A 22,328-nucleotide genomic window follows, 5' to 3' on the forward strand; every position below is an offset into this window, starting at 1 on the left:
CGGAACCTGAGGCCCCAGCCTCCCGCCTGCAGCCTTGGCTCCAGTGCCCAGCCCGGGGCCTTCATTTCCCCTCCGGCAGCGGCTCGGCTCCGGAATCCTTCCCTGGCCGCCACAGCCACCTTTGTTCTCTAACCCTGATCTGTCCGCCAGGGCTACAGCGGACAAGACACCAGTTTCCGGTCTCCCTTTTACCTAGTTCAGTTCCTGCCATGCAGGAAACACGTTTCTCTAAAGAAGAGCTGCGGGTCAAGTGGGTGGAAGGCTGCCGGGCGGTCTCACGAGTTACAAACCCCCTGGTCCCCGAGGCCAGGCCGACAAGGGCGCCGGGACCAGGGCCGGGAGGAGGCCTCGGTCATCGGCCATCGGTGGCGGGCCCTCCGCCCGCCTGACTTCCAAGCCCGGGCGGTGCAGCAGCGACGAGCTCCCGGCCTCGCCCTGCCGCGTGGGCCCGCGCCGTGACCCGGAAGCGCTCCGGAAGCAGTTCCGGAGTCAGCGCCGGGAGGATGGCGGCGGACACGCAGGTGAGGCGGGTGTCTGCGGGGCCAACGCGGCCAGCGACTGGGCGTGGACGGCGGCCCCCGGGCGGGACCGCTCGTGTCGCCAGTCCAGGGGCCCCGGGGGGGCGGCAGCGGAGGGCGCGGCCCAGGGGCCCCCTCGGTCCGGCTTCTCACGGCGCCGGGTCGGCCCGGACCCTGCCCGGGCGGCGCAGACTGAACCCGGACTCGAGGAGTCAAGGGCTCCGGCCCGGGTTTCGGCAGCTGGACCCGGGCGGGCCCTCCGAGCCCTCCCCGACCCTGACGTAGCAGAAGTTCACCTCTGGGAGACTCGACTCCATTTCCCCGAAGCCCCCCGAGCCCGGCCGGGGCCAGCTGTTCTAAGCTTACCGTTCAGCGGATGTTTCTGGGGCGCCTCCTGGGTGCAGGGGCGCACAGCAGGGTCTCTGCGTTCAGACCCGGCTGAGTTTGGAGCCCCAGCTCGTCGATTTCTATGAGACGCTCGGCAAGTGACTTAACCCCACCAAGTCTGTCTTTTCATCTATCAAATGCGGTTAAAAATAATACCGATCGACACCCTGTACGATCGGGTGTCGGGAGGACGCGGTGAGATGAAGCAGAGCTCCTTATGTGTGGTTTTTATTAGGTTGAGGGTTAGATTAAAAAATTACCGAGGAAGAGCCCTGTCACCCGTGAGTGTTGTCAGCGGTGGCTGCCTTGTAGTCCAGGGAAGGACTTGGGGAAACGCTTTCATTCCACCCCAGCCTCGTTTGTAGTTGTGTTTTCAAGTAAAAAGGCAAGAAAGAAGCAGGTATCTAAGGGACAGCTTGGCCCACTCGGGTCTCCAGGGTGAGGACATTAATCGATGATGATATGGTGGCCACTTAACCTAAACATTCAAGAGATACTTGGGAGTCTCCTGTGCAAGGGGCAGGTACTTCGTTTCAAGGCGAAATATTTTGAAAGCTTCTGAGTCTTGGGGTATTTTTAAAGGGGTCTCTCAGCCTGTGGGTTGCGACCCCTTTGGTGGTCGAACGACCCTTTCACAGGGGTCGCCTAAGACCATCCTGCATATCAGATATTTACATGACGATTCATAACAGTAGCAACATGACAGTTATGAAGCAGCAACGAAAATAATTTTATGGTTGGGTCACAACATGAGGAACTGTATTTAAAGGGCCAGAAGGTTGAGAACCGCTGGGTTAGAGAAACACATGTTGAATGTTTAACATTCTCGAAAGTGCAAAAAACCCCACTAGAGCTGTATTGTTCACGTGGCTAATTAATTGCCAAGTAGTTACTTGAGTTAGTTAAAATTAAAAATAAGATCTTTAGTTGTACTAGCCCATTTCAGTGCATGGGTAGCCACGTGTGGCTAGTGGCTACTGCATTGGACAGTGCAAAAGACCATGGCCATCATCACAGAAGGTTCTAGTGGACAGTGCTACTCAGAGAAGCTGTGACCTTGAAAGCTGTTTGCCTCTGATCTCACCAGCCAGTGACTTTTTGAAGGATCTTAGTGTGCCTGCCCCAGGTTTGTTCTGACAGGGTCTCAAGTGGGTAACAAGGCAGACCAAGGTGAGGTGAGAAAGCGCAATTATGAACTTGAGGGTTAATTTAAAAAGCTGTGCAGGATAGTAAAAAGCTTATTAAACGGAAGTTAATACTGTTTACATATACTGTTAGCATTGACTACTGAGCTAGCCCATATTATGAAACTGAGAAATTGTATGGGAACATGTGTGTGGTGAGCTATGGTAGAAAGACAAAACTGAAAAAATGAAGTAACAGCACAAGCAAGTTAGTTATTTAAAAAAATTTTTTTTTATAAATTTTTGTTAATTCTCACCTAAGGATATTTTTCCCATTGATTTTCAGAGAGAGTTGAAGGGATGGGGAGAGATGGGGAGAGAGAGAAACATCAATGTGAGAGAGACACACTGATTGGTTACCTCTCCGCACACACCCTGACCAGGGCCAGGATCAAGCCTGCAATTGAGTTATGTGCCTTTAACTGGAGTCGAACCCATGACCTTTCTGTCAGTGGGTCGACACTTTAACCACTGAGCCAGAACGGCTAGGGCACAAGCAAGTTATTAAGCAATATGGAGATAACTACCAAAATAATTAGCCAGAATTGGTGAGACTGGTCTTTATAGCAAGCCTCCCAGAATTTGACTTAGACTCTTTAATTATATGCACATATGACTATAAAGACAAAAGGCAATATTAAAACATCATTTATGCAGAAGACAGTTTTGGACATGAGTTTACTCATTGCCAATAGAATCATAGCAGGGAGAGAAGTATAAGGAAAACAGCATTTTCTTTCTTTGCACCCTTGAATCTTATTTTACTGGTAAGGCCTGTCTGTGAAATACACTCAGGAAGATGATGGCACCAGGGTGTTAGTTACTTGGGTATTATGCCCCGCTCCACAACCTGCCTGCTGTGTAGAGCATTTCTCAGGAGCACAGTGAGGAATGTGTGCATACCACCCTCCTCTCTGAGTCTTAGGCCGTGTCCCTGTGCAGCTGATGCAGCTGTGGTGACTAGGATGGGGGTTGAAAGCTAAAGACTTGTTAGCATCAGTTTATAGACCTATTGGTTTCAGGTTTAGTTTTGAAAATGCAGGTGCTGTGGTTCTCAAGTCCAGTTGGGCAAAGATTTCCTTCTCGGAGTAGTTCCTTTGCCACCTGTAAAATGGGGATGCTGCTGCCTGCCTCGAAGGCTGGTTGGTGGTAGTAGCCAGCTCTGGGCTCAGGATGAGAGTAAATGCTCATTCATTATCTCACGTGGATGTGGTCATATGAGCCATAACAGTCATGAGGTAGGTGCTATTACCTGTGTTGTATAGACGGAGAAACTGAAGACCAAGGAGATGACATAATTTGACTTAAGTATCCACAGCTGGTGAGGGGCAGAGCTGGGATTCAGTCTTTTAATCTTTCTTCACCCCTTAGCCACTGTGCTATGCCCTGCTGCTGACTTGCCAAGGTACTGATGTGCTCCTTATGGGAGGTTTAAGTGAGATAATATAAAGGAGACATATATGGCACATAGTAGGTCCTCACTAGAATTTGCATGATTCTGAACAGATATTTTCTGTCCTGAGGTTTTGCCTTTTGTCTTACCTCTTTTGGTTCAAGTGTAAGTTACATTGACCAGTTGGCTGGTTGGGTTAAAGCGATACATCTCAACTAGGGATGATTGGAGACATTTGACAACATCTGGAGGCAATTTGGATTGTTACACCTGGGTTGGAAGGAGTGGACTGCTAGTGGGTGGAGGCCAGGTGTGCTGATAAAGATAGCTGCCCACCACAAAGTTATCTGCCCAAAGTGTCAGTAGTCTCCCAGGGTAAGAGCTCTTCCCTGAATTCTGCACATACACACTCACTGTTTGGGGTCTGACTGGTGAAATTTTCTCTGTGGGTTTGGTCTTCACAGGTTTCTGAGACACTAAAGCGTTTTGCAGGGAAGGTGACAACAGCCAGTGTGAAGGAACGGAGAGAAATCCTCAGTGAACTGGGGAAATGTGTTGCTGGAAAAGGTATTTATTTCTCATCCATATGACCTAGAGATGATTCCATTTCAAAATAAATTGTGTTCTCTGTTTATTTATCTATTTATTTATTTTTTTTTTGTTCCCTGTTTAGAACCAAGGCCTTCTTTCCCCCTCCTTGTAATAAGTTCTGCTTTGACTTTCTGTATTTGCTTGTTATAATATGCATTGAAACAGTAGGGTTAGTAGAGAGTTTATCCATTTAGATAACAAAGCTTTTTACAGTTTTAAGCGTTTTTGATTAGAAATAGTTCTAAAAGATACAAACAATCCTTCTTAAGTAAGTTACCAGATGCAAAAACATTTCCCCAGTCGGTGTTCTGTGGATCTCAGCAAGATGGTAGCAGGTGGTTGGTCAGTAAAGGATCCTCAAATCCATTACGTGTGGGACATGTCCCATTTTCTGATGCCCACTGGGAGATGCACAACATATTCCAGGGAGGTGCTTTAATTTTATTAATCTTTCTTTACTCCCATATTTTCCTTAAACACCCCCCCCCTTTTTTTTAAACCTGTTCAGGGTGTGGGGACCACATTTTAGGAAATGCTAAGCACATACAGTCATCCTGATTTTGTACCATAATGGAGGGCTATCCCTGCAACCTATTGGGGTATGTAAGACTAGTTTGCCTTCATCCAGTCAATCCTAATTAGTTTTGAGTTTCCTTTGGTGTTTTTGCAATTCAGCAGTGGTTTTCAAAGTGTGGTCCCCAGGCCAGCAGCAGCAGCATCACCTCAGAACTTGGTTGAGATACAGATTCTCAGCTCCACCCCAGCAACACCAATTCAGAAACCGTAGATTAAGGAGTGGGTGGGGGGAGGGGAGCAATCCCAGCATCTGTGTTTTAACAAGCCTGCACGGTGATTCTTGTGTTTGCTAAAGTTTGAGAACTGTGGTTGTAGAATGTTGAATCTCCCTTTGTGTCAGCTTTTACTTCTTACTAGAGGCCCGGTGCACGAAATTTGTGCACTGGGGTGGGGGGGTCCCCCCCTCAGCCTGGCCTGCGCTCTCTTGCAGTCTGGGAGCCCTCGGGGGATGTCCGACTGACAGCTTAGCGCTGCCCTGGAGGCGGGAGAGGCTCCTGCCACTGCCCAGCTCAGGGCTTCTGGCTGAGCACCACTCCCCCTGTGGGAGCGCACTGACCACCAGGAGGCAGCTCCTGCCTTGAGCATCTGCCCCCTGCTGGTCAGTACGCATCATAGTGGCCAGTCGTTGTTGTTCTGCTGTTCAGTCAATTTGCATATTAGCCTTTTATTATATAGGATAGGGTAGGATTAGTCAAGAGCCCACTTTTTACCACTCTTTCACCAAAGTTCTCATTGGCTGCTTCTGCTGTCTCCTGGTAACATACCCAAGCTTGTTAAAATGGTGTGTAAGTGAGTAAATTGCTGTTTGTGAGCATCTAAGAGAGTCTCCCATGTCTTAACGCTTCAGTGTGTGACTTTTATGGCACCTTCAAAAGTCTTCCCGGTCACTTTTCTCAACAAGGTTGTAGTTAAAAAAGGCTGTTGTGTGACAAGTTGCTATCTGTGCACATCTCCTGAACTCTCGTGGCTGCCCCACTGCTGGCTGACTGCTGACTACTACACTTTCCCATTTTATGGAGTAAGGAGTTCGATGGGTATGGGTAAAGTTCATGAACTTATAAGATCTTTTAGGGGAGAATTTACTCCTCATTCACCCTGAAATTCTATTGTTCAGGGTGAATTATATTTGTAAAATGTTTTCTAGTCCTTGATATGCAAGCTGATTGTGGGAAGTTAACTACTCCCACACAAAATGGTTAGTTCTCAATTTTCTAATTTTCTGAGTATAAGCAGGAGCCATTGCAAAGGGGTCATTATTCTGGCCTCTCCTTGTGTTAGGGTAGCAGGTAACAAGTGAGTTAACTAAAGGCGGGGAGGATATTTCCAGCCAGGTGGAGGAGTTGAAGACTTTCTCAGAGCAGTCTGACTCTAGATGCCGTTGGTCAGCATGGCTCAGCCCAGCCTGCCCCGAGGCCCCTGATGCTCACCTCAGTCCTGCCTTCTTGTACTTGAACCCTGACACTCGCTGATGGAACCTCTCCTGTGCCTGATCTTTCCAGTCATGGGCCTCGAGTGCAGCAGCCAGTAATGAAGGGCTCGGCTCTGGGGTCAGACGGGCTCATCCACTTACAGGCTGTGTGACCTGGTTCAAGCTACTCAACCCGTCTGAGCCTAACTCCTTGCTTTGAGCCTGGCAATAGCAGTAGTGCCTCCCTCACAGGGTTGGTGTGAGGCGTGAGTGAGCAGAACATGTATGGATGGTTAACGCAGTGCCTGGCCAGCTTTGGTAAGCTTGCGGCGTATAGTAGCTGTTATTGCTGTTCTCTGAGCTGCAGCCTGTCTCTGACCCCTGTGATTCTTTTCCTCGGTTACTGAAATAGCCCCAAATCCAGTGGCACAGGACAGTGTTCTGGGCCGGGGCCTGGGTCCCTGCCCCTTCATTTCCCCTTCATCACGCGGGTCCCTGAAGTGTGGGCCTCTGCTCTCGGTGCCCCCCACGTGAGCCTGTCTCACACTGCAGCTCACATTCCCCCTCCCCACACCCCCTTCTCCTTCTCGTCTGCGTGCTTCAGTCTGGCATGCAGAGCCTGTCCCAGGTCAGCTTTCCATTAGTGAGCACTAGTGTTCAATCAGAGTCTCTTTCACTCAGCTGGCCTGCTTGGTTTCCTGTGTCTTGGTTTCTTCGTCTTAAAATCACAGCACCCATCTCATGGGGGTTAAATAGGTTAATGTGTGGGAAGTGCTTAGAGCAGGACCTGGCACTTTGAAGTGTTGGGTGTTGTTAATCCTCCTCCTGTGTCCGGAACAGGCATTGTGCAGTCTTACCCCTGTGCTTAACTCCACTCAGCACGGACATCCCTTTCCATTTCCCCATAGCCTCCTAATCTATTAGGCCAAGCGTCTGTCTCCTTAAAACCTTCAGAAACCACCCCAGGTACAGATGTTCCCTTTTCTATCCCTCCTGGCATGTTAATTTTTGTGCCAGGTTATAAAACTGTTTGTTAGAATATACTTAAAGAAAAGTGCACTTAGCATAAGCGAACAGCTCACTGAGTGGTCGCAAACGAAACACAGTGTGTAACCAGCACCCCGATGGAGAAGCAGACTAGTCCCAGCACGCTAGCACCTCCACTTAACAGCGTGGTCCGTTTCGAGGCTACTGTATGGCCTTAGTTTTATTCATTTAACACATGTCCACCTGCGAGCTTTTCTGTACCATGTGTTCTCCTAACGTCCTGTTTGTCATTGTTTGTCTGACAATGCTTGGCTCAAGCAGGTGTTCACGAAGTAGTTTTCATTGACTGGTCTGTGTAATCTTTCGTTTCAGATCTGCCAGAGGGAGCAGTGAAAGGGCTCTGCAAGTTATTCTGCTTGACTCTGCATCGATACAGGTGACTCCCAGCAAAAGGCCTAGTGTCCGGAGCACTTTGTGCAGCGAGGTGGTGGTGGAGGGGAGTGGTTAGAGCCCAGGCTGTAGAGCCTAATTGCCTGGGTCCAGTCTGGGCTGTGTCACATCCTAGCTGTTGGATCCCAGGCAAGTTACTTAACCTCTCTGTGCCTCAGTTTCCTCATCTGCAGATGGGATGATGCTATTACCAACCTCATAGGTGGTGGTTAGAAAGTGTGAAGTGCCTGCCATGCTATGAGTGCATCAGTCATGCACACAAAAGCCTTGGTCTCGTTTGAGGCCCATAGTGTTTCTTAAATGTAGGTGTTGTCCTTACAGCTGTAGTGGCTCATTTGCCCTTATTAGCTACTTCCAGAATTCCTGGAGGCGGTAGATTTATCTAGTTATGTCCTCATCCCATCATCTATGACCCTCTGGAATACAGTGCAGCCTGATTTTCCCGAGAAAGACCAGCGCTGAGCCTAAGCTGCCTCCCCCCGCCCCCCCCCCCCCCATCCACATACTCACTCATCACCTCATTCCTCCCCTAGAGATGCAGCCTCCCGCAGAGCCCTGCAGGCAGCCATCCAGCAGTTGGCTGAGGCCCAGCCGGAAGCCACTGCTAAGAACCTTCTGCACTCTCTGCAGTCTTCAGGGATTGGCTCCAAGGCCGGTGTCCCCAGGTAAGTTTTAAAGTTGGTGGCCCACAGGGGGTTGATGGAGTCCTATTCGAGAGAATCTAGTGCTGGTGAGCTGCACTGAGCAGGTGTCAGCATGCCTGTCCCTTTCTCCTTTGCAGCTCTGAATGGTGCCGGCAGTCTGCCTTCTGAATGGAGGGAGGAGCCAGGCTGGCAGGAGGGGAAACCAGGTGCCCAGCAGGCAGGGAATGGGGGAAACCATCTTTTTCTTTTTGTTTTATAGTTGTGTGTGCAAAAAGATGGTCGTTTGGCTGAGGAGGCCTGCACTCTGTCCTGAATTGTCACAGATGGTTTCTGGGGAGCTGGTTTCAAGCTCTGCCCAGTTGTAGATCAAGGGAGGATCCTACATGCCCAGCAGGGCCTTGTGGTGGCCATTTGTCCTTAGATGGAGGCTGCTCTGCACTCACCTCTTGCCTGCCTCTCCTCCCCTCTGTAGTAAGAGCAGCGGCTCGGCCGCCCTGCTGGCCCTGTCCTGGACCTGCCTCCTGGTGCGCACCGTCTTTCCCTCGAGAGCCAAGCGGCAGGGGGACGTCTGGAACAAGCTGGTAGGTTCCTCCTCTTTGGAGTCGTGGTCAGCTCTGCACAGAGTTGGGGCGTGCTCAGGCACATTCTCTGTACAACGTGCTCTTGGTGCTGGTGACCAGGCACGTGGAATTGTCCTGAGGTGTGTGACCTTGGTGGATGGGCATGAGAGCAGCATAATAACCTTCATCTATTTGAATCATTTTGTTTTTAAGCATTCCTTTCCCTGTGTTTGGATTTCAGTGTTGAATGGGCTAATAGAATGGAATTCTTGTCAAGTGTTTTGGTCCTTAAATTCTCTCCTTTCTTCTTCTTCTCTTTTTATTTTATTTTATTTTTTTAAATATATTTTATTGATTTTTTACAGAGAGGAAGGGAGAGAGATAGAGAGTCAGAAACATCGATGAGATCAGCTGCCTCCTGCACACCCCCACCGGGCATGTGCCCGCAACCCAGGCACATGCCCTTGACCGGAATCGAACCTGGGACCTTTCAGTCCGCAAGCCGGCACTCTATCCACTGAGCCAAACCGGTTTCGGCTTCTTCTCTTTTTGTTTGTTAATCCTCACCCAGGGATTTTTTTCCATTGATTTTTTTAGAGAGAGTGGAGGGTAAGGGGGGGGGGGGAATCGATGAAAGAGAAACATCAACATTGATTGGCTGCCTCCTGCATCCCCCACAACCACCCCTACCCCACCGTTGTGGATTGAGCCCACAGCCTGGGCATGTGCCCTGACTGGGAATTGAACTGGTGACCTCCTGCTGCATAGGTCAACACTCAACCACTGAGCCACACCAGCTGGGCTGGGCGGTTCTCTTGAATGTCTACCTATTCTTAGAAGAAGGCAAGAGGAGTGGACTTACAGTTTAGTGAAAAGGAGTCTGAGAAGTGTGGTGTGGATCTCATTCTTGACCATGAGATTTGGCCAAGTACTTCTAAGCTTGTTTCCTCACCTGCAAAATGGGAAAAAGTACCACCCACCCTATCCATCTCAAAGAATTGTCATGAAGTTGGGCTCAGACCAGGTGTGGAGAAACTTAGGGCCATGCACATAAAGGCCAAGTGGCCTCAGTAGTGAGACATATTGATGCCTTGTCCTTGGGAGGTTCCCCACCACACTGCTGGGGTGACCGCGGGGTGGCCGTCGGTAAGGACTAAAGGGTAGGAGCACTGAAGCCTCCCAGGTGGTGGATGTGCTGGACTGGAACTCCCTTCAGAATGTGGGTTTCATTGTTCACAAAAGGCCTTCTTACAAGATGGGTCATCGTGGGCTCCCTCCTTGGCTCATCTGCATGAGGCTTATAACCGTTATCCAAGCTGAGTATGCCCGTGAGTTAGTCAGTGGGAGAGGTCAACCCGGAATGTTGTGTTTATGGGGCAGAATGTGTCAGGAGCTTGAGACCATGTTTAATTTTTCGGTGTCTTGAATCCTTTGCTTGTTGCCGATGTTTACAAATTGTAATTCATTCAGTTGCTCAGCTCCTTGGGGGCCTCCTAGGGCAGCGGTTGCCAAGCTTCCGGACCTCACGGACCACCAGTGGTCCACGGACCACCGGGTGGCGACCGCTGTCCTAGGTGCTGGGTCTTGGGATGCTGCAGGGGATGTGACAGAGGACCTTGCTCTCCTAGGATTCTGCTCTTGTGGAGAGAGCAGATGACAGTGTGTAAAGTCATGCAGCAGAAAAGTAGGTAGGAGGAGACGGTGTGGTGGGGGGTGATGGTGGGAGGAGGCCTCTCAGAAGAGGTGTCATTTGAGCAGAGACCCTAAGGCTGTGAGTGACAAACCAAGCCCAGGTCCAGGTTAGAGCATTCCAGGAAGAGGGAACAGCAATACAGTTCTGAATGCAGTATCAGCAAGCTTATTATTTTAATTTAAATTTAAATTAAAATTCTTTTTAATTAAAGCAATAAATGGTTCAAAGTTCAACAAGCATAGAAGGATATACTGGTTTCATTCCCAGCTCTTTTCCCTGCCACCTGGGACCCCTCTATTAAGAGTTTCTTATGTTCCAAAGTCAAAGTTAACAGAAAAAAAAAGAGTTCCTTATGTGTGTAGATATATTCTTTTTTTTCAATCCTCACCTGAGCATATTTTTCCATTGATTTTCAGAGAGAGTGAAAGAAATATCGATGTGAGAGAAACACATTGATTGGTTGCCTTCTGCATGTACCCCAACCAGGGCCTGTGCCGGGGAGGAGCCTGCAACCTAGGTGCATGCCCTTGACTGGAATCGAACCTGGGACCCTTCGGTCTGCAGGCCCTGAGCCGAACCGGCTGGGGCATGTAGATATATCCTTTGTATATATGACCAGATGGATTTTATACCACTGGTAATCTAGATCACTTGTTTCTTCTCTTTAATCAATCTTGGAATTTGTTTCAGAGTAGTACGTAGTTTTTACATCCAGAGTTCTTTGATCTGTATGACTGTTTATTAATCCTTTATATAAGTAGATCTGTGAATGCCCTCTTGATGGGCATTTATGATGTGTACAATCTTTTACTGTTATAAAAACACGTTGCAGTGAATAACCTTGTACAGAAGCCATTTTGTACACATGCACGTGGAATTTGGCGCACTTCTTAAGCATTCCCTTTTTCTCAGGGTGGCAGGTCACTGCTCACCAGTGTCCTTGGCATTTGAGGCACATGAAGTCTCTGAGGTGTTTTTAGTTGAGTGCGTGTTCTGTGCTTCATTCTGGATTGCCCAGTGAGCTCCGCACTGGCTGGATCATCTTACTGGTGGCTCTTCCTCTTCTGTATCCACAGTGCCTAGCATAGTGCCTGCCATTTAGTCAATGTTCAGTAAGTATTTCTGGAATAAATAAAGTAAAAGTTGAGGCAGATAAATATATAAAAGAGGATTCTTGTTCTTTTCCTCCATGGCACTGAACTTCTCTGGAATTATATATTCATTTGTGTATTTATTTGTTTAATACCCTTTTCTTCCTCTTGACTATAAGGTACATGAAGCAAGGAACCATGCCTGTCTTGGTCTCCATGTATTTTCATGGTTTGATTCATAGTGGGCGCTCAACAAATATTTATCAAGGAAGTGCTTGAGTGAACAGATGTAACTCCAGAGGGGTGGAGGGCTGGAGGCCAGTGGGAGAGGCCTAGTGGAGAGGAGCCCAGGACTTGGCAGGCCTGAACAAGGTCTTGGCCAAGCTGGGAGGCCGTGAGACCTCCATCCCGTTTCACATCCTGACCTGAGCCCCTCCTGTCCTGGCAGGTGGAGGTGCAGTGCCTGCTCCTGCTGGAGGTGCTGGGTGGCTCCCACAAACACGCCGTGGATGGTGCCGTGAAAATGCTCACCAAGCTGTGGAAGGAGGTGACAGGAGGCAGCAGGGGGTGGTGGGCATTGCTTCTTCTGTGCCACCCCCAGGCCCTCATCATCATCATTACCTGCTTTACACGTTTCTTCCTCAGAACCCCAGCCTGGTGGAACAGTACTTATCAGCCATTCTCAGCCTAGAACCCAACCAGAACTATGCAGGCATGCTGGGGCTGCTGGTGCAGTTCTGCACGAGCCACAAGGAGATGGACGTGGTCAACCAGCACAAGGCAAGTGGACTCACTGGAAGGGAGGCGGGGGAACTGGATTGGTCCTGTTGGCCCCAGCTGCTTGCCTTGCCTGGAGCTTGTTGGCTTTCTCACTCAGGACCCTGGCCACTCGCCATGATATGTGAACTTGGAAAAGTTGGAAAGTTTTTGCTCCATGTCTGGTTTGGGGAGAATCCTGGCATAGTTTTGCGATGATAGCCTGTTCATGCAGTCATTCACTCTCCCACAGCTGAGCAGCTGCCATGTGCCAAACACTGTGCCAGGTGTTGGGGATGCAGTGGTGAATGCGGAGCTGCGATCCCTGCCCTGGTTATATCTGTGATAAACACTACAGAGGGAAAATGCAGGAAGCCGTGATACTCTGTAACTGGGGACCTTACTTAGGTTATGGGTCAGGGAACACATCTCTAATGAAGGAACCTAAACAGTGAATAAGCCTTAGCAAGGTCGAGAGGTGGGAAAGCATTTTGGGCAGAGAAAGCAGTCTGTGGGAGGAGGCCAGTGGGGTTGGAGAGTCTTGAGTGGGGCAGGGAGTTGTGAGATATAGCCGGTCGGCCAGGTAGCAGGCAGGCCTTGTGAGCCATGCCAAGGACTTGGGACTGTGGTACCTCTTTGCTTGACACTGAAATTTGGGGCACCGATTTGTATTATTTTTAGAGACACTCCCACTAGAGGGACCTCACAGGCCAGGGATGAGCTACTCAGAATGTCAGGGTCTCACCGGGTCTTTGTGTCTCCAGAGCGCCCTGCTGGGTTTTTATGTGAAGAACGTCCTGATGAGCAAAGTGAAGCCTCAGAAGTATCTATTGGTGAGTGCGAGGTGGGGCTCACTCCCCCGGGCAAGCTCAGCCCCACTCTCAGTTCTGTGGCTCAGAGCTGTCCTGATTCTCGGTCTGTTCACGGGAGGGCTGTGCCTGACTCCTTCTCCTTCTAGGATAGCTGTGCCCCTCTGCTCCGATACACGTCCCACTCGGAATTTAAGGATCTGATACTGCCCACCATCCAGAAGTCCCTACTGAGGAGTCCAGAGAACGTTATTGAAAGTAGGTTGTTGCCAGACGGCAGTGGGAGGGAGACGGTGCCTGATAAGCAGCATCCCTGACACTTGCCCGCAGGCAGCGTTGGGAGTGGGGTGAGGGATGTGTTCACTGTTTTCCTCATTGGGACTTTGGGAGAGAGATAAGGGACCCTTTCAGAATATGTTGAAAGTCACAGTCCTCTTCTATAAGAAAGCACAGAAGTGTATCGGCTTCGAATACTACATACAGTTTTAGAAGTCCAAGAACCTTCTGGGGACCATTCAAGTTAAGAACCTCTGCTGTAGGTAGTTTGAACTTGGTGTGGAGGTGGCACTTGAAACCACAGGAGATGAGGGTTGAGTCTCTTGTCTTTATTGATCTTGCTGAAAGGTGTAGGGAGAATGCTAGAGGGACACTTTTTTGCTGATTGGGATGGGGCAGTGTACAGCTTTGCAGCAGAGCTTTGGGGCAAAGGTGTGACCACTCAGGTGGCCATAAAGAGATGAAGAGTAGTCACAGTTCTGTGCATCTAGACAGCAGGCCGGGTGGTATTGGTGGGGAGCAGGCCAAAAATGGGCGTTATCTCTGTGACTGACATGGTCAGTACTTTCTGTCCCCCTAAGCCATCTCCGGTCTGCTGGCATCAGTCACTCTCGACCTCAGCCAGTATGCCCTGGACATCGTGAAAGGCCTGGCTGGTGAGTATCCCGACCCCTCCCAGCCCCTAGAAGGGCACCTGGGGTTTTGGTTGTACTTGTCCCAGTTATGATAGAAACAGGTAAGGGGACAGCTCAGGGTAGAAATGAGGCTTTACCCTAAACTGCACTTGCATAGTTTCTCCCTGAGATCCTTTGTGAGAGCTAGAGCTAGGGGTGAAGAGTCGGGAATACGGGAAAGACAAAGATAAAAGCCTGGATCCTCAGCAGCTTCTGAGCAGCGGCTGTGTCTGTGCGTCCAGGTCAGCTGAGGTCCAACAGTCCCCGCCTGATGGACGAGGCGGTGCTGGCGCTGCGGAACCTGGCCCGCCAGTGCAGTGACTCCTCCGCGATGGAAGCCGTGACCAGGCACCTGTTCGCTATCCTCGGAGGTGAGCACGTCTTTGTGGCCATGGGGTGGTTTTTAAATGTTTTTCTTGACATTTTTTCTGTTTCTCAGATTTTCTCTAAGAATCTTTTTTTAGGGGGAAAAAGCTAGTAAATACTATTTTAAACCCAGCTTCACAATAGGCCGCTCCTGGAATCAGAAGGTACATCTTTTTTTAAAATATATATATTTTTATTTATTTCAGAGAGGAAAGGGGGGGGGGGGAGAGAGAGAGAGAGAGAGAGAGAGAGAGAGAGAGAGAGAGAGAAACATCAATGATGAGATAGAATCATTGATCGGCTGCCTTCTGCATTGATCGGCTGCCTTCTGCACGCCCTCTCCTGGGGATCGAGCCTGCAAGCCAGGCATGTGCCCTTGACTGGAATTGAACCCGGGACTCTTCAGTCTGCAGGCTGATGCTCTATCCACTGAGCCAACCCAGCTAGGGCCAGAAGCTGCACCTTGATATCACGCACATGGTCCCCTTGGGAAAGGTGGCAGATGTGAATTTTGAATCTTTGCCATCTCTCCTCTCAGGCTCGGAGGGAAAGCTAACGGTTGTAGCCCAGAAGACCAGTGTCCTCTCAGGTACAGAGTTTCTCCACAGGTCCTGGGAGGTGGTGGGAGATGAGGTGTAAGTAACTGTTAGGGGAGGAGAGTCCTTCTTTGGACCTTGACTCCTCTGACATCCTGGGACATCCCAGCGTGGCTCCCAGGACTGCTGCCTGCCTGCCTGGCATGCGGCCCCTGTTGAAGTCCAGCGGGAGGCCTGGCTCTGCAGGGGGGATGGAAGGAGGGCCAGTGATGGCCAGAGGAGAGGCATGGCTGCTGGGAGGAGGGCAGCCGCAGGAAGGCTCCCGTGTTGGTGGTTTTGTGGTGGCGAGGAGTTGAGCGGGGGTCTCCTGCCTTCTAGGGATTGGGAGTGTCAGTCATCACGTGGTGTCCGGGCCTTCCAGTCAAGTCCTGAATGGGGCCGTGGCTGAGCTGTTCATCCCGTTCCTCCAGCAAGAAGGTAATTCTGTGCAGTCTGGTGAGGATCGTGTGGACCCGTGCTTGACCCGCTATTCACAGTCAGAGCTGCCATGAGCCCCTCCTGAAGGCGCACCTGCCCGCAGCGCCGCCGCTCCCGCTGCCTTGTACTCCTGCTTGCTTTCTGCGCTGCCAGCCATGATCCGATGCAGGTCTGAGATGTAGGACTGACTGGACTTCTGCTTGCCCTAGTTCACGAAGGCACCTTGGTGCACGCCGTCTCTGTCCTGGCTCTCTGGTGTAACCGCTTCACCACGGAGGTGCCCAAGAAGCTCACCGAATGGTTCAAGAAAGCCTCCAGCCTTAAAACCTCCACATCCGCAGTGAGGCACGCCTACCTGCAGTGCATGCTGGCCTGCTTCCGAGGTGAGACGCTGCCCCGGCCCGCAGGCAGGTGACCTAGTTTTTAGGGCATCATTACTGCTTCGGGCTTTCCCTTTGGTCCAGCTTATGTTTGTGTTATTTCTTCCTGAGCCTCTGGGAGCACCAGCTCAGTCTGCATAACAAATTCTGGCTTCTCCCTCCTATTAGTCCAGGGGTGGGCAAACTTTTTGACTCGAGGGCCACAATGGGTTCTTAAACTGGACCGGAGGGCCGGAACAAAAGCATGGATGGAGTGTTTGTGTGAACTAATATAAATTCAAAGTAAACATCATTACATAAAAGGGTACGGTCTTTTTTTTTTTTAGTTTTATTCATTTCAAACGGGCCGGATTCAGCCCGCGGGCCGTAGTTTGCCCACGGCTGTATTAGACCTTTAAGGACAAAGTTTTATTCCGGGAGGACCCAGGACCAGAACCTGACACTATATTTCTGAAATCATGGAGGAATGATTTTGATGGGACTGCTTTAAAAGGTGCAGTTCATATAAACTTTACTCTTTGCCCACAAGCCCTGCCCTTGCTTCAGTGCTGACCAACCTGTTATTGGGCACGGGCATCCACCTCCTTCCCAAACAGCTAGGGGAAACTTTCCAATCTGTATAGGAGCTTGACCTCCAGGTAAAAATCTCTAATATTGGTTTCAGCCTCTAAGATAGGCTTATATTTCTTTTTTTGAAAGTTTGAACAGGGATGAGCCGTATTTAAAGAAACCTCTGGGAGCCTTAGCAGATTTTGCTCAGTGGATAGAGCATCGGCCTGCAGACTGAAGGGTCCCTGGTTCGATTCCAGTCAAGGGCACGTGACCGGGTTGTGGGCTTGATCCCCAGTAGGGTGTGTGCAGGAGGCAGCCAATCAATGATTCTGTCTCATCATTGATGTTTCTATCTCTCCCTCTCCTTTCCTCTCTTGAAATCAATAAAAATATATTAAAAAAAGAAACATCTGGGAGATTCCAGAGCCACTTTTAGAGAGGGAATGTTCATTTGTCAGTTGCAATTTTGCTGCATTGATCAGCCTTGATTTGAGATTGAGCAGAGACTTGTTTAGCTTAGTCTCTTCAGCTTGAGCTAGTTCTGCTCTATGCTTTTAAAATAAACATAATAAACCTATGAAATAAACATTTCTTGGATTCAAGTCCATGACTTCATCTGGATGAAATACTTGTTTCATTATGAAATGTTCAGATATACCAGTTTAGTACTTACACAGGTTTAGCTATAGGTTTTATGGATTTCTACTTCTTTTTTTTAAGTGGGCTTAGTTCACTGGTCAATAGTTTGGTTCTAGTTTTGGAATTTGGGTCCAGAGGTCATCTGGTATGGGGGAAGAGCCCTGGAAACAAATGGGTAGGCTTGAGGTTGGCCCTGGCTCTCTCTCAGACCAGCTGTGTGGCTTTGGGCAACTCACTTAACCTCTCTCGGTCTGTTTATTTATCCATCAAATAAATAGCTGCACTGTTGGGTTAGTAAGGATCCTCCTAGCTCTAACTCGATGTTTGTGGAGTTTGATGGAAGCCCAGGTTCTGATTCCAGTTCTTCCTGGTATTTCACAAGGTAGCTGAGGGGTTTAGTTAGCCACTTCAGACCTGGGTGGGTGACTCCTTCCTTGAGTAGCTTGTCACTCCCAAGAGTTAGGGTGCTCTGTAAGGTGCTGGTGCTCTCTCCACAGGTGACACGCTGCTGCAGGCCCTGGACTTACTACCCTTGCTCATCCAGACAGTGGAGAAGGCAGCTTCCCAAAGCACTCAGGTCCCCACCGTCACCGAAGGTGTTGCCGCAGCCTTGCTGCTCTCGAAGCTTTCAGTGGCCGACTCCCAGGCTGGTAAGAGTCAAGAGATGACCAGGAAGGTCGCAGACAGTGGCCTCTTTCTGAGTCCTTGGGAGGAGTGTTTTGATGCTCAGGATTTTATAGGCTCAGTTTGGCCACTCACTGAATTGGGTCAGCCACACGGCAGCTTGTCATCTGCTGGGATGAGCCTAAGAGTCACATTGGGTGATGGGAATTCAGCAAGGGCCTCTGTCACTGTCCTCCAAGCTGTGGCCCCAATTCTCTGGGACGGGCTCTTGTAGATAATGCCCAGGCTAACGTGGGTTTAGTAGTGGGACTTTTTAAAAAAATTGGTTATACATTCATACGGTGTACCATGGAAAGCTTCCCTTTAGCCAGCCCGTCTTCCAGCCACTAAGTTCCCCTCGCTGGGCAGTATTACCAGTTTCATCTTGTCAATTTGTCATTGATCAAACACGCTGGGTACATGCTGTACTAGTATATGCCACGCTATGTACGAAACATAACTTGGAAAAATTTGCAAATGAGTACAACAAAAAGAGCCTTCCCATTCTTTTTTGGACTACATGGTATTCCGTGCTTTCTTTAGTTTACCTTCTACTCTGCATGCAGACATGCCTGAACTTACTCCTGTGGTTGGGAACGGAGCTCAGCTCTCTTCTTACAGTGTTGTGTGCCATCTGTGTACATGCCAAGGCACTGGGCTCCCTGGGGGGATGACCTCGCTTCAGCAAATATCAGGCTGTTCACTCTAGTGGGAGAGAGGAGATGCAAAAAGATGTCTGTCATTTCAAGCAAAATGTGGCATTAATGCTGTTTTGAAGGAGGGATTGCTTTTAGTTTAGGCTTGGGTATCAGAAAAGGCTTCATAAAGGAGGGAGCATTAGAACTAGGGCCTGGAAGGCCAGGAGGGACTTCACCTACTGGACGGGAATAGTCCAGTGTGGGCCCAGACCAGCCCTCGTCAGGGAAGGGCAAGGAAAGCCCCATGTGTGAACCTCAAGCCTTTCACCTGGCGCAGACGAGGTGGGAATTCCCGATGGGAGGCAGCTCGTCTGGGCTCCCATGGGCCGCAGGCAGCCACGGAAGGCTTTCATGCGGGCGGTGATACCGGAAGGACTGGTCTGTTATCAGGCCAGGGAGGGCAGAGAGCCTCGCAAGTGACCTGTTCCTGTTAGCCAAGCAGCCCGGCAGCTTCAGGATGGGGGGACCAGCCCTGGGGGACTGGTAAGTTGTGCCAACAGGTGACCTTTTGTTCCTGGCAGAGGCCAAGCTGAGCAATTTCTGGCAGCTGATTGTGGATGAAAAGAAGCAGATTTTCACTTCTGAGAAGTTCCTGCTCCTGGCTTCAGAGGATGGTGAGTTCCTACCCCTGCGTGGACTCAAGGCTGGGACTGAAGCTCTCTCACTGGAGGGTCCTCAGTGAGACTCCTCCCTGGATGCCTGTCGTGACCAGTCAGCTTTGCAGAAACGTGGACCAAAGTGGTCTGTCCAAGGCCTTGGCTGTCCTGGGAATGCATGCATTCCTGTCGGGTGGGGAAGGCTAGGGAAGTGGGGAGAAGTGGGAGATTTGTGGAGACAGCACTGATGGCTGCGGAGCTGAGATTTTAGGTGTAATTATAGCTGATTGGGTAATTGGTGCTGTCTCAGAGGTTTTCCTGCATTAAGAAGCAGTGCGAAGCTCTGGTTGGCTCCATGCCCCTCCAGGAGACACAGAAACTACTGGTTTCTATCCTGGAAGAGAGGGAACAGTTGATCTTTAAATGTATGTTTAAAATTCTGGGTCGCCTTGTGGGGCTCTGCCGCTAATTAGTGATTTGAAAAGTCTTTTGACTCATAAATCACAACATCCCATTAGTGAGCTATAATCATTAGTCACTTCTTGATTTAAAAAGGTTTTGTATAGGAAATACATTCACATAATTCAAAACAAAAGATCCAAGAGGATCTACAATGAAATTTATATTCCCTACTTTGCTCTCTGGCCGCCGTTTTCCTGGCCATAGAGAGAACCAATTTTATTAGCTTCTGTGCATCCTTGATATTTTATTTCTGTACCAGTAAATATCTTTTATATGTTAGTTCTCTACTTTTTTGCACAAGTGGTTGCTTGTCTACTATAAACAATGTGCTGTCTAGACTTGGAAATCACTCCACGTCAGCATATAGTGAGTGTCCTCATTCATTTTTAGAGGTGCATAGTCATTTTTATTTTTATTTATTTATTTTAATATATTTTTATTGATTTCAGAGAGGAAGGGAGAGGGAGAGAGAGATAGAAACATCAATGGGAGAGAATCATTGATCAGCTGCCTCCTGCCAACTCCCTACTAGGAATCGAGCCTGCAACCCGGGCATGTGCCCTTGACCGGAATTGAACTTAGGACCCTTCAGTCTGCAGGCTGATGCTCTATCCACTGAGCCAAATCAACTAGGGCTGCATAGTCATTTTTAATTAATTAAAAGAAAGTGTATGTTTTTCCTACTCTACACACATGTTCATAGTAAGCCAATAGAGGAAACCCTAATGAGCTGTCATCCCACAGCCAGTGGTGATCGCACTTCCATTTGGGAGTTCATTGTCCAGTTCTTTCTGGATGTGTTCTCTGTTTTAAAAACACATTTGCTGTTTCTCTCCCCTTCTAGCCCTGTGTACCGTGCTGCATCTGACCGAGAGGCTTTTCCTTGACCACCCGCACAGACTCACCGGCAGTAAAGTCCAGTATGTGAGGCTCGCCTCCCTTTCCCTGGGGCACCTTTCCCCTGGGGCCAGCGGAGGGGAACCTGGCAGGAGCCTGAGAAACGGGGATGGGGGCGAAGCAGGGCCGGCTGTGGAGCACCTGGCCCGGCCTCCTAAAGCCAGGACGGGCTGTCCCTGTCCTCCAGGCAGTACCACCGGGCTCTGGTGGCCGTGCTCCTGAGCCGCACCTGGCACGTGCGCAGGCAGGCCCAGCAGACGGTTCGGAAGCTGCTGTCTTCTCCCGGGGGCTTTAAGCTGGCGTATGGCCTCCTGGAGGAGCTGAAGGCCGTCCTCAGTTCTCACAAGGTGAGGCGCTCAGACCTACCTCACCAACCCTGCTCCTGCCATGGATTTTTGGATGGGCTGCTCCTGGGCTGTTCTCCCTCCCTCCCTCCCTCCCTCCCTCCCTCCCTTCCTCACTCTGTGATGCCAGAATCTTCTCTCCTGCCCTTAAGCTCCAGTGACACCTGGTTCACACACAGTTGACTCTTCAACAGGGTGGGGGTTAGGGGCACTGACCTCCCTCACAGCTGGAAATTGGAGTATCACTGCAGTCAGTCCTCTGCGTATGTGGATTCCCATATGTGGACTTGGCCCTTGAACAGCTGAACAGCATGGTTTGAACTGGGTGGGCAGTCGAACTGCCTGAGTCCAATTGCATGTGAGGGGACCCGTGCAGTTCAAACCCATGTCCCTCAAGGGTCCACTGCACTTCTTTTCCTTTTCAGACTCTTTCTTCCCATGCCTTTTCATATGTAGCTCAACCTTTTTATTCCTGAGTTATTGAATAACACTATTTTTAAGGTACTTTATAATTTTTAAAGCATTTTCTATTCATTCTTCCCTTTGATTTTTCACAGTGCCTTTACAAGGCCGACAGGCTTACTGCTTTTATTTTTTTTAAATATATTTTATTGATTTTTTTCCAGAGAGAAAGGGAGAGGGATAGAGAGTTAAAAACATCAATGAGAGAGAAACATTGATCAGCCGCCTCCTACACCCCCCCCACTGGGGATGTGCCTACAACCAAGGTATATGCCCTTGACCGGAATCGAACCTGGGACCCTTCAGTCCGCAGGCTGACGCTCTATCCATTGAGCCAAACCGGTTAGGGCATTACTGCCCTTTTTTTTATGTGAGTTGTCCAGGGTTCCAGGAGCTGAAATGACTGGCCTAGGGTCACAGCTGGTGGCTGGCAGACCTGACTCCCACTTCAGTGCATGTTGTGCCCTGCTTCCCTCCCTTCTGAGTCTGCTTGAGGTAGTGGTGCCATGACAGACTTGTGGTCATGGGCTGGGTCTCATGGACCAATTTCTGTTTCCTTCTTCCCCAACCGCTGAGCTTCTTATGTCACGGGTGCTTCCTCCTTCCAGGCACATCTCATAGCCTGCAGGTCCCCATGCAGGAGCTGGGCTTGTTTCCACTTTAGCACGGACCCCTGAGAACAACATGAGCTAGAGGCAGCTGTGTCCCTGGGTGCAAGGCCTGCACAGGGCTCTGAGCTGTGGGGGCTCATGTGTTCTCTTCACGCAGGTGCTGCCCTTAGAGGCTCTGGTGACTGATGCTGGGGAGGTGACTGAGGCCGGCAAGGCCTACGTGCCTCCACGAGTCCTGCAGGAGGCTCTGTGCATCATCTCCAGGGTGCCAGGGCTGGAGGGTGACATCAGCAGCACTGAACAGCTGGCCCAGGAGATGCTGATCATCTCCCATCACCCGTCTTTAGGTCTGTGGCTGTACCAGGTATGGGAGGGGAGGGGCTGTGTTGGGCAGGTACCAGTGGGCTGAGCAGAAGGCCTCAAATTGCCCCCCTCCCCTTCAGTGGCAGTGCAGTCTGGACTCTGGCCAGCACTTCTAGCTAGAATGAAGATTGATCCCGAAGCCTTTATCACCAGGCACCTGGATCAGATCATTCCCAGGATCACCACACAGAGTCCCCTGAACCAGGTGATTGACGCGTGAGTTGGTTCTGGCCTCAGGTCACAATTCAGGAAGGGGAATTCAAAGAAATGGGTGGAGGTGTGAGG

The 22,328-nt window shown here is 49.9% G+C and overlaps 1 protein-coding gene across 2 annotated transcripts in view; it reads left to right on the forward strand.

Annotated features, from left to right (window-relative positions):
* Positions 1 to 366: 366 nt before the first annotated feature.
* The window catches only part of GCN1 (GCN1 activator of EIF2AK4), a 55,370-nt gene continuing 33,408 nt past the window's right edge, over positions 367 to 22,328 (forward strand). For both annotated transcript variants that reach the window (XM_059676435.1, XM_059676436.1), the window contains exons 1-20: positions 367 to 521; positions 3,947 to 4,049; positions 7,417 to 7,480; positions 8,028 to 8,159; positions 8,611 to 8,719; positions 11,931 to 12,029; positions 12,128 to 12,262; positions 13,003 to 13,071; positions 13,197 to 13,305; positions 13,905 to 13,979; positions 14,240 to 14,368; positions 14,902 to 14,952; positions 15,278 to 15,376; positions 15,586 to 15,759; positions 17,445 to 17,597; positions 18,830 to 18,922; positions 20,211 to 20,286; positions 20,451 to 20,610; positions 21,838 to 22,027; positions 22,124 to 22,248. In XM_059676435.1, the coding sequence (XP_059532418.1) occupies positions 504 to 521; positions 3,947 to 4,049; positions 7,417 to 7,480; positions 8,028 to 8,159; positions 8,611 to 8,719; positions 11,931 to 12,029; positions 12,128 to 12,262; positions 13,003 to 13,071; positions 13,197 to 13,305; positions 13,905 to 13,979; positions 14,240 to 14,368; positions 14,902 to 14,952; positions 15,278 to 15,376; positions 15,586 to 15,759; positions 17,445 to 17,597; positions 18,830 to 18,922; positions 20,211 to 20,286; positions 20,451 to 20,610; positions 21,838 to 22,027; positions 22,124 to 22,248 (2,163 nt within the window). In that variant the 5' untranslated portion in view covers positions 367 to 503. The remainder of the gene's footprint in view (positions 522 to 3,946; positions 4,050 to 7,416; positions 7,481 to 8,027; positions 8,160 to 8,610; positions 8,720 to 11,930; positions 12,030 to 12,127; positions 12,263 to 13,002; positions 13,072 to 13,196; positions 13,306 to 13,904; positions 13,980 to 14,239; positions 14,369 to 14,901; positions 14,953 to 15,277; positions 15,377 to 15,585; positions 15,760 to 17,444; positions 17,598 to 18,829; positions 18,923 to 20,210; positions 20,287 to 20,450; positions 20,611 to 21,837; positions 22,028 to 22,123; positions 22,249 to 22,328) is intronic.

Source organism: Myotis daubentonii, chromosome 19 (assembly GCF_963259705.1).
Source record: "Myotis daubentonii chromosome 19, mMyoDau2.1, whole genome shotgun sequence".
Taxonomy (NCBI): Eukaryota; Metazoa; Chordata; class Mammalia; order Chiroptera; family Vespertilionidae; genus Myotis; species Myotis daubentonii.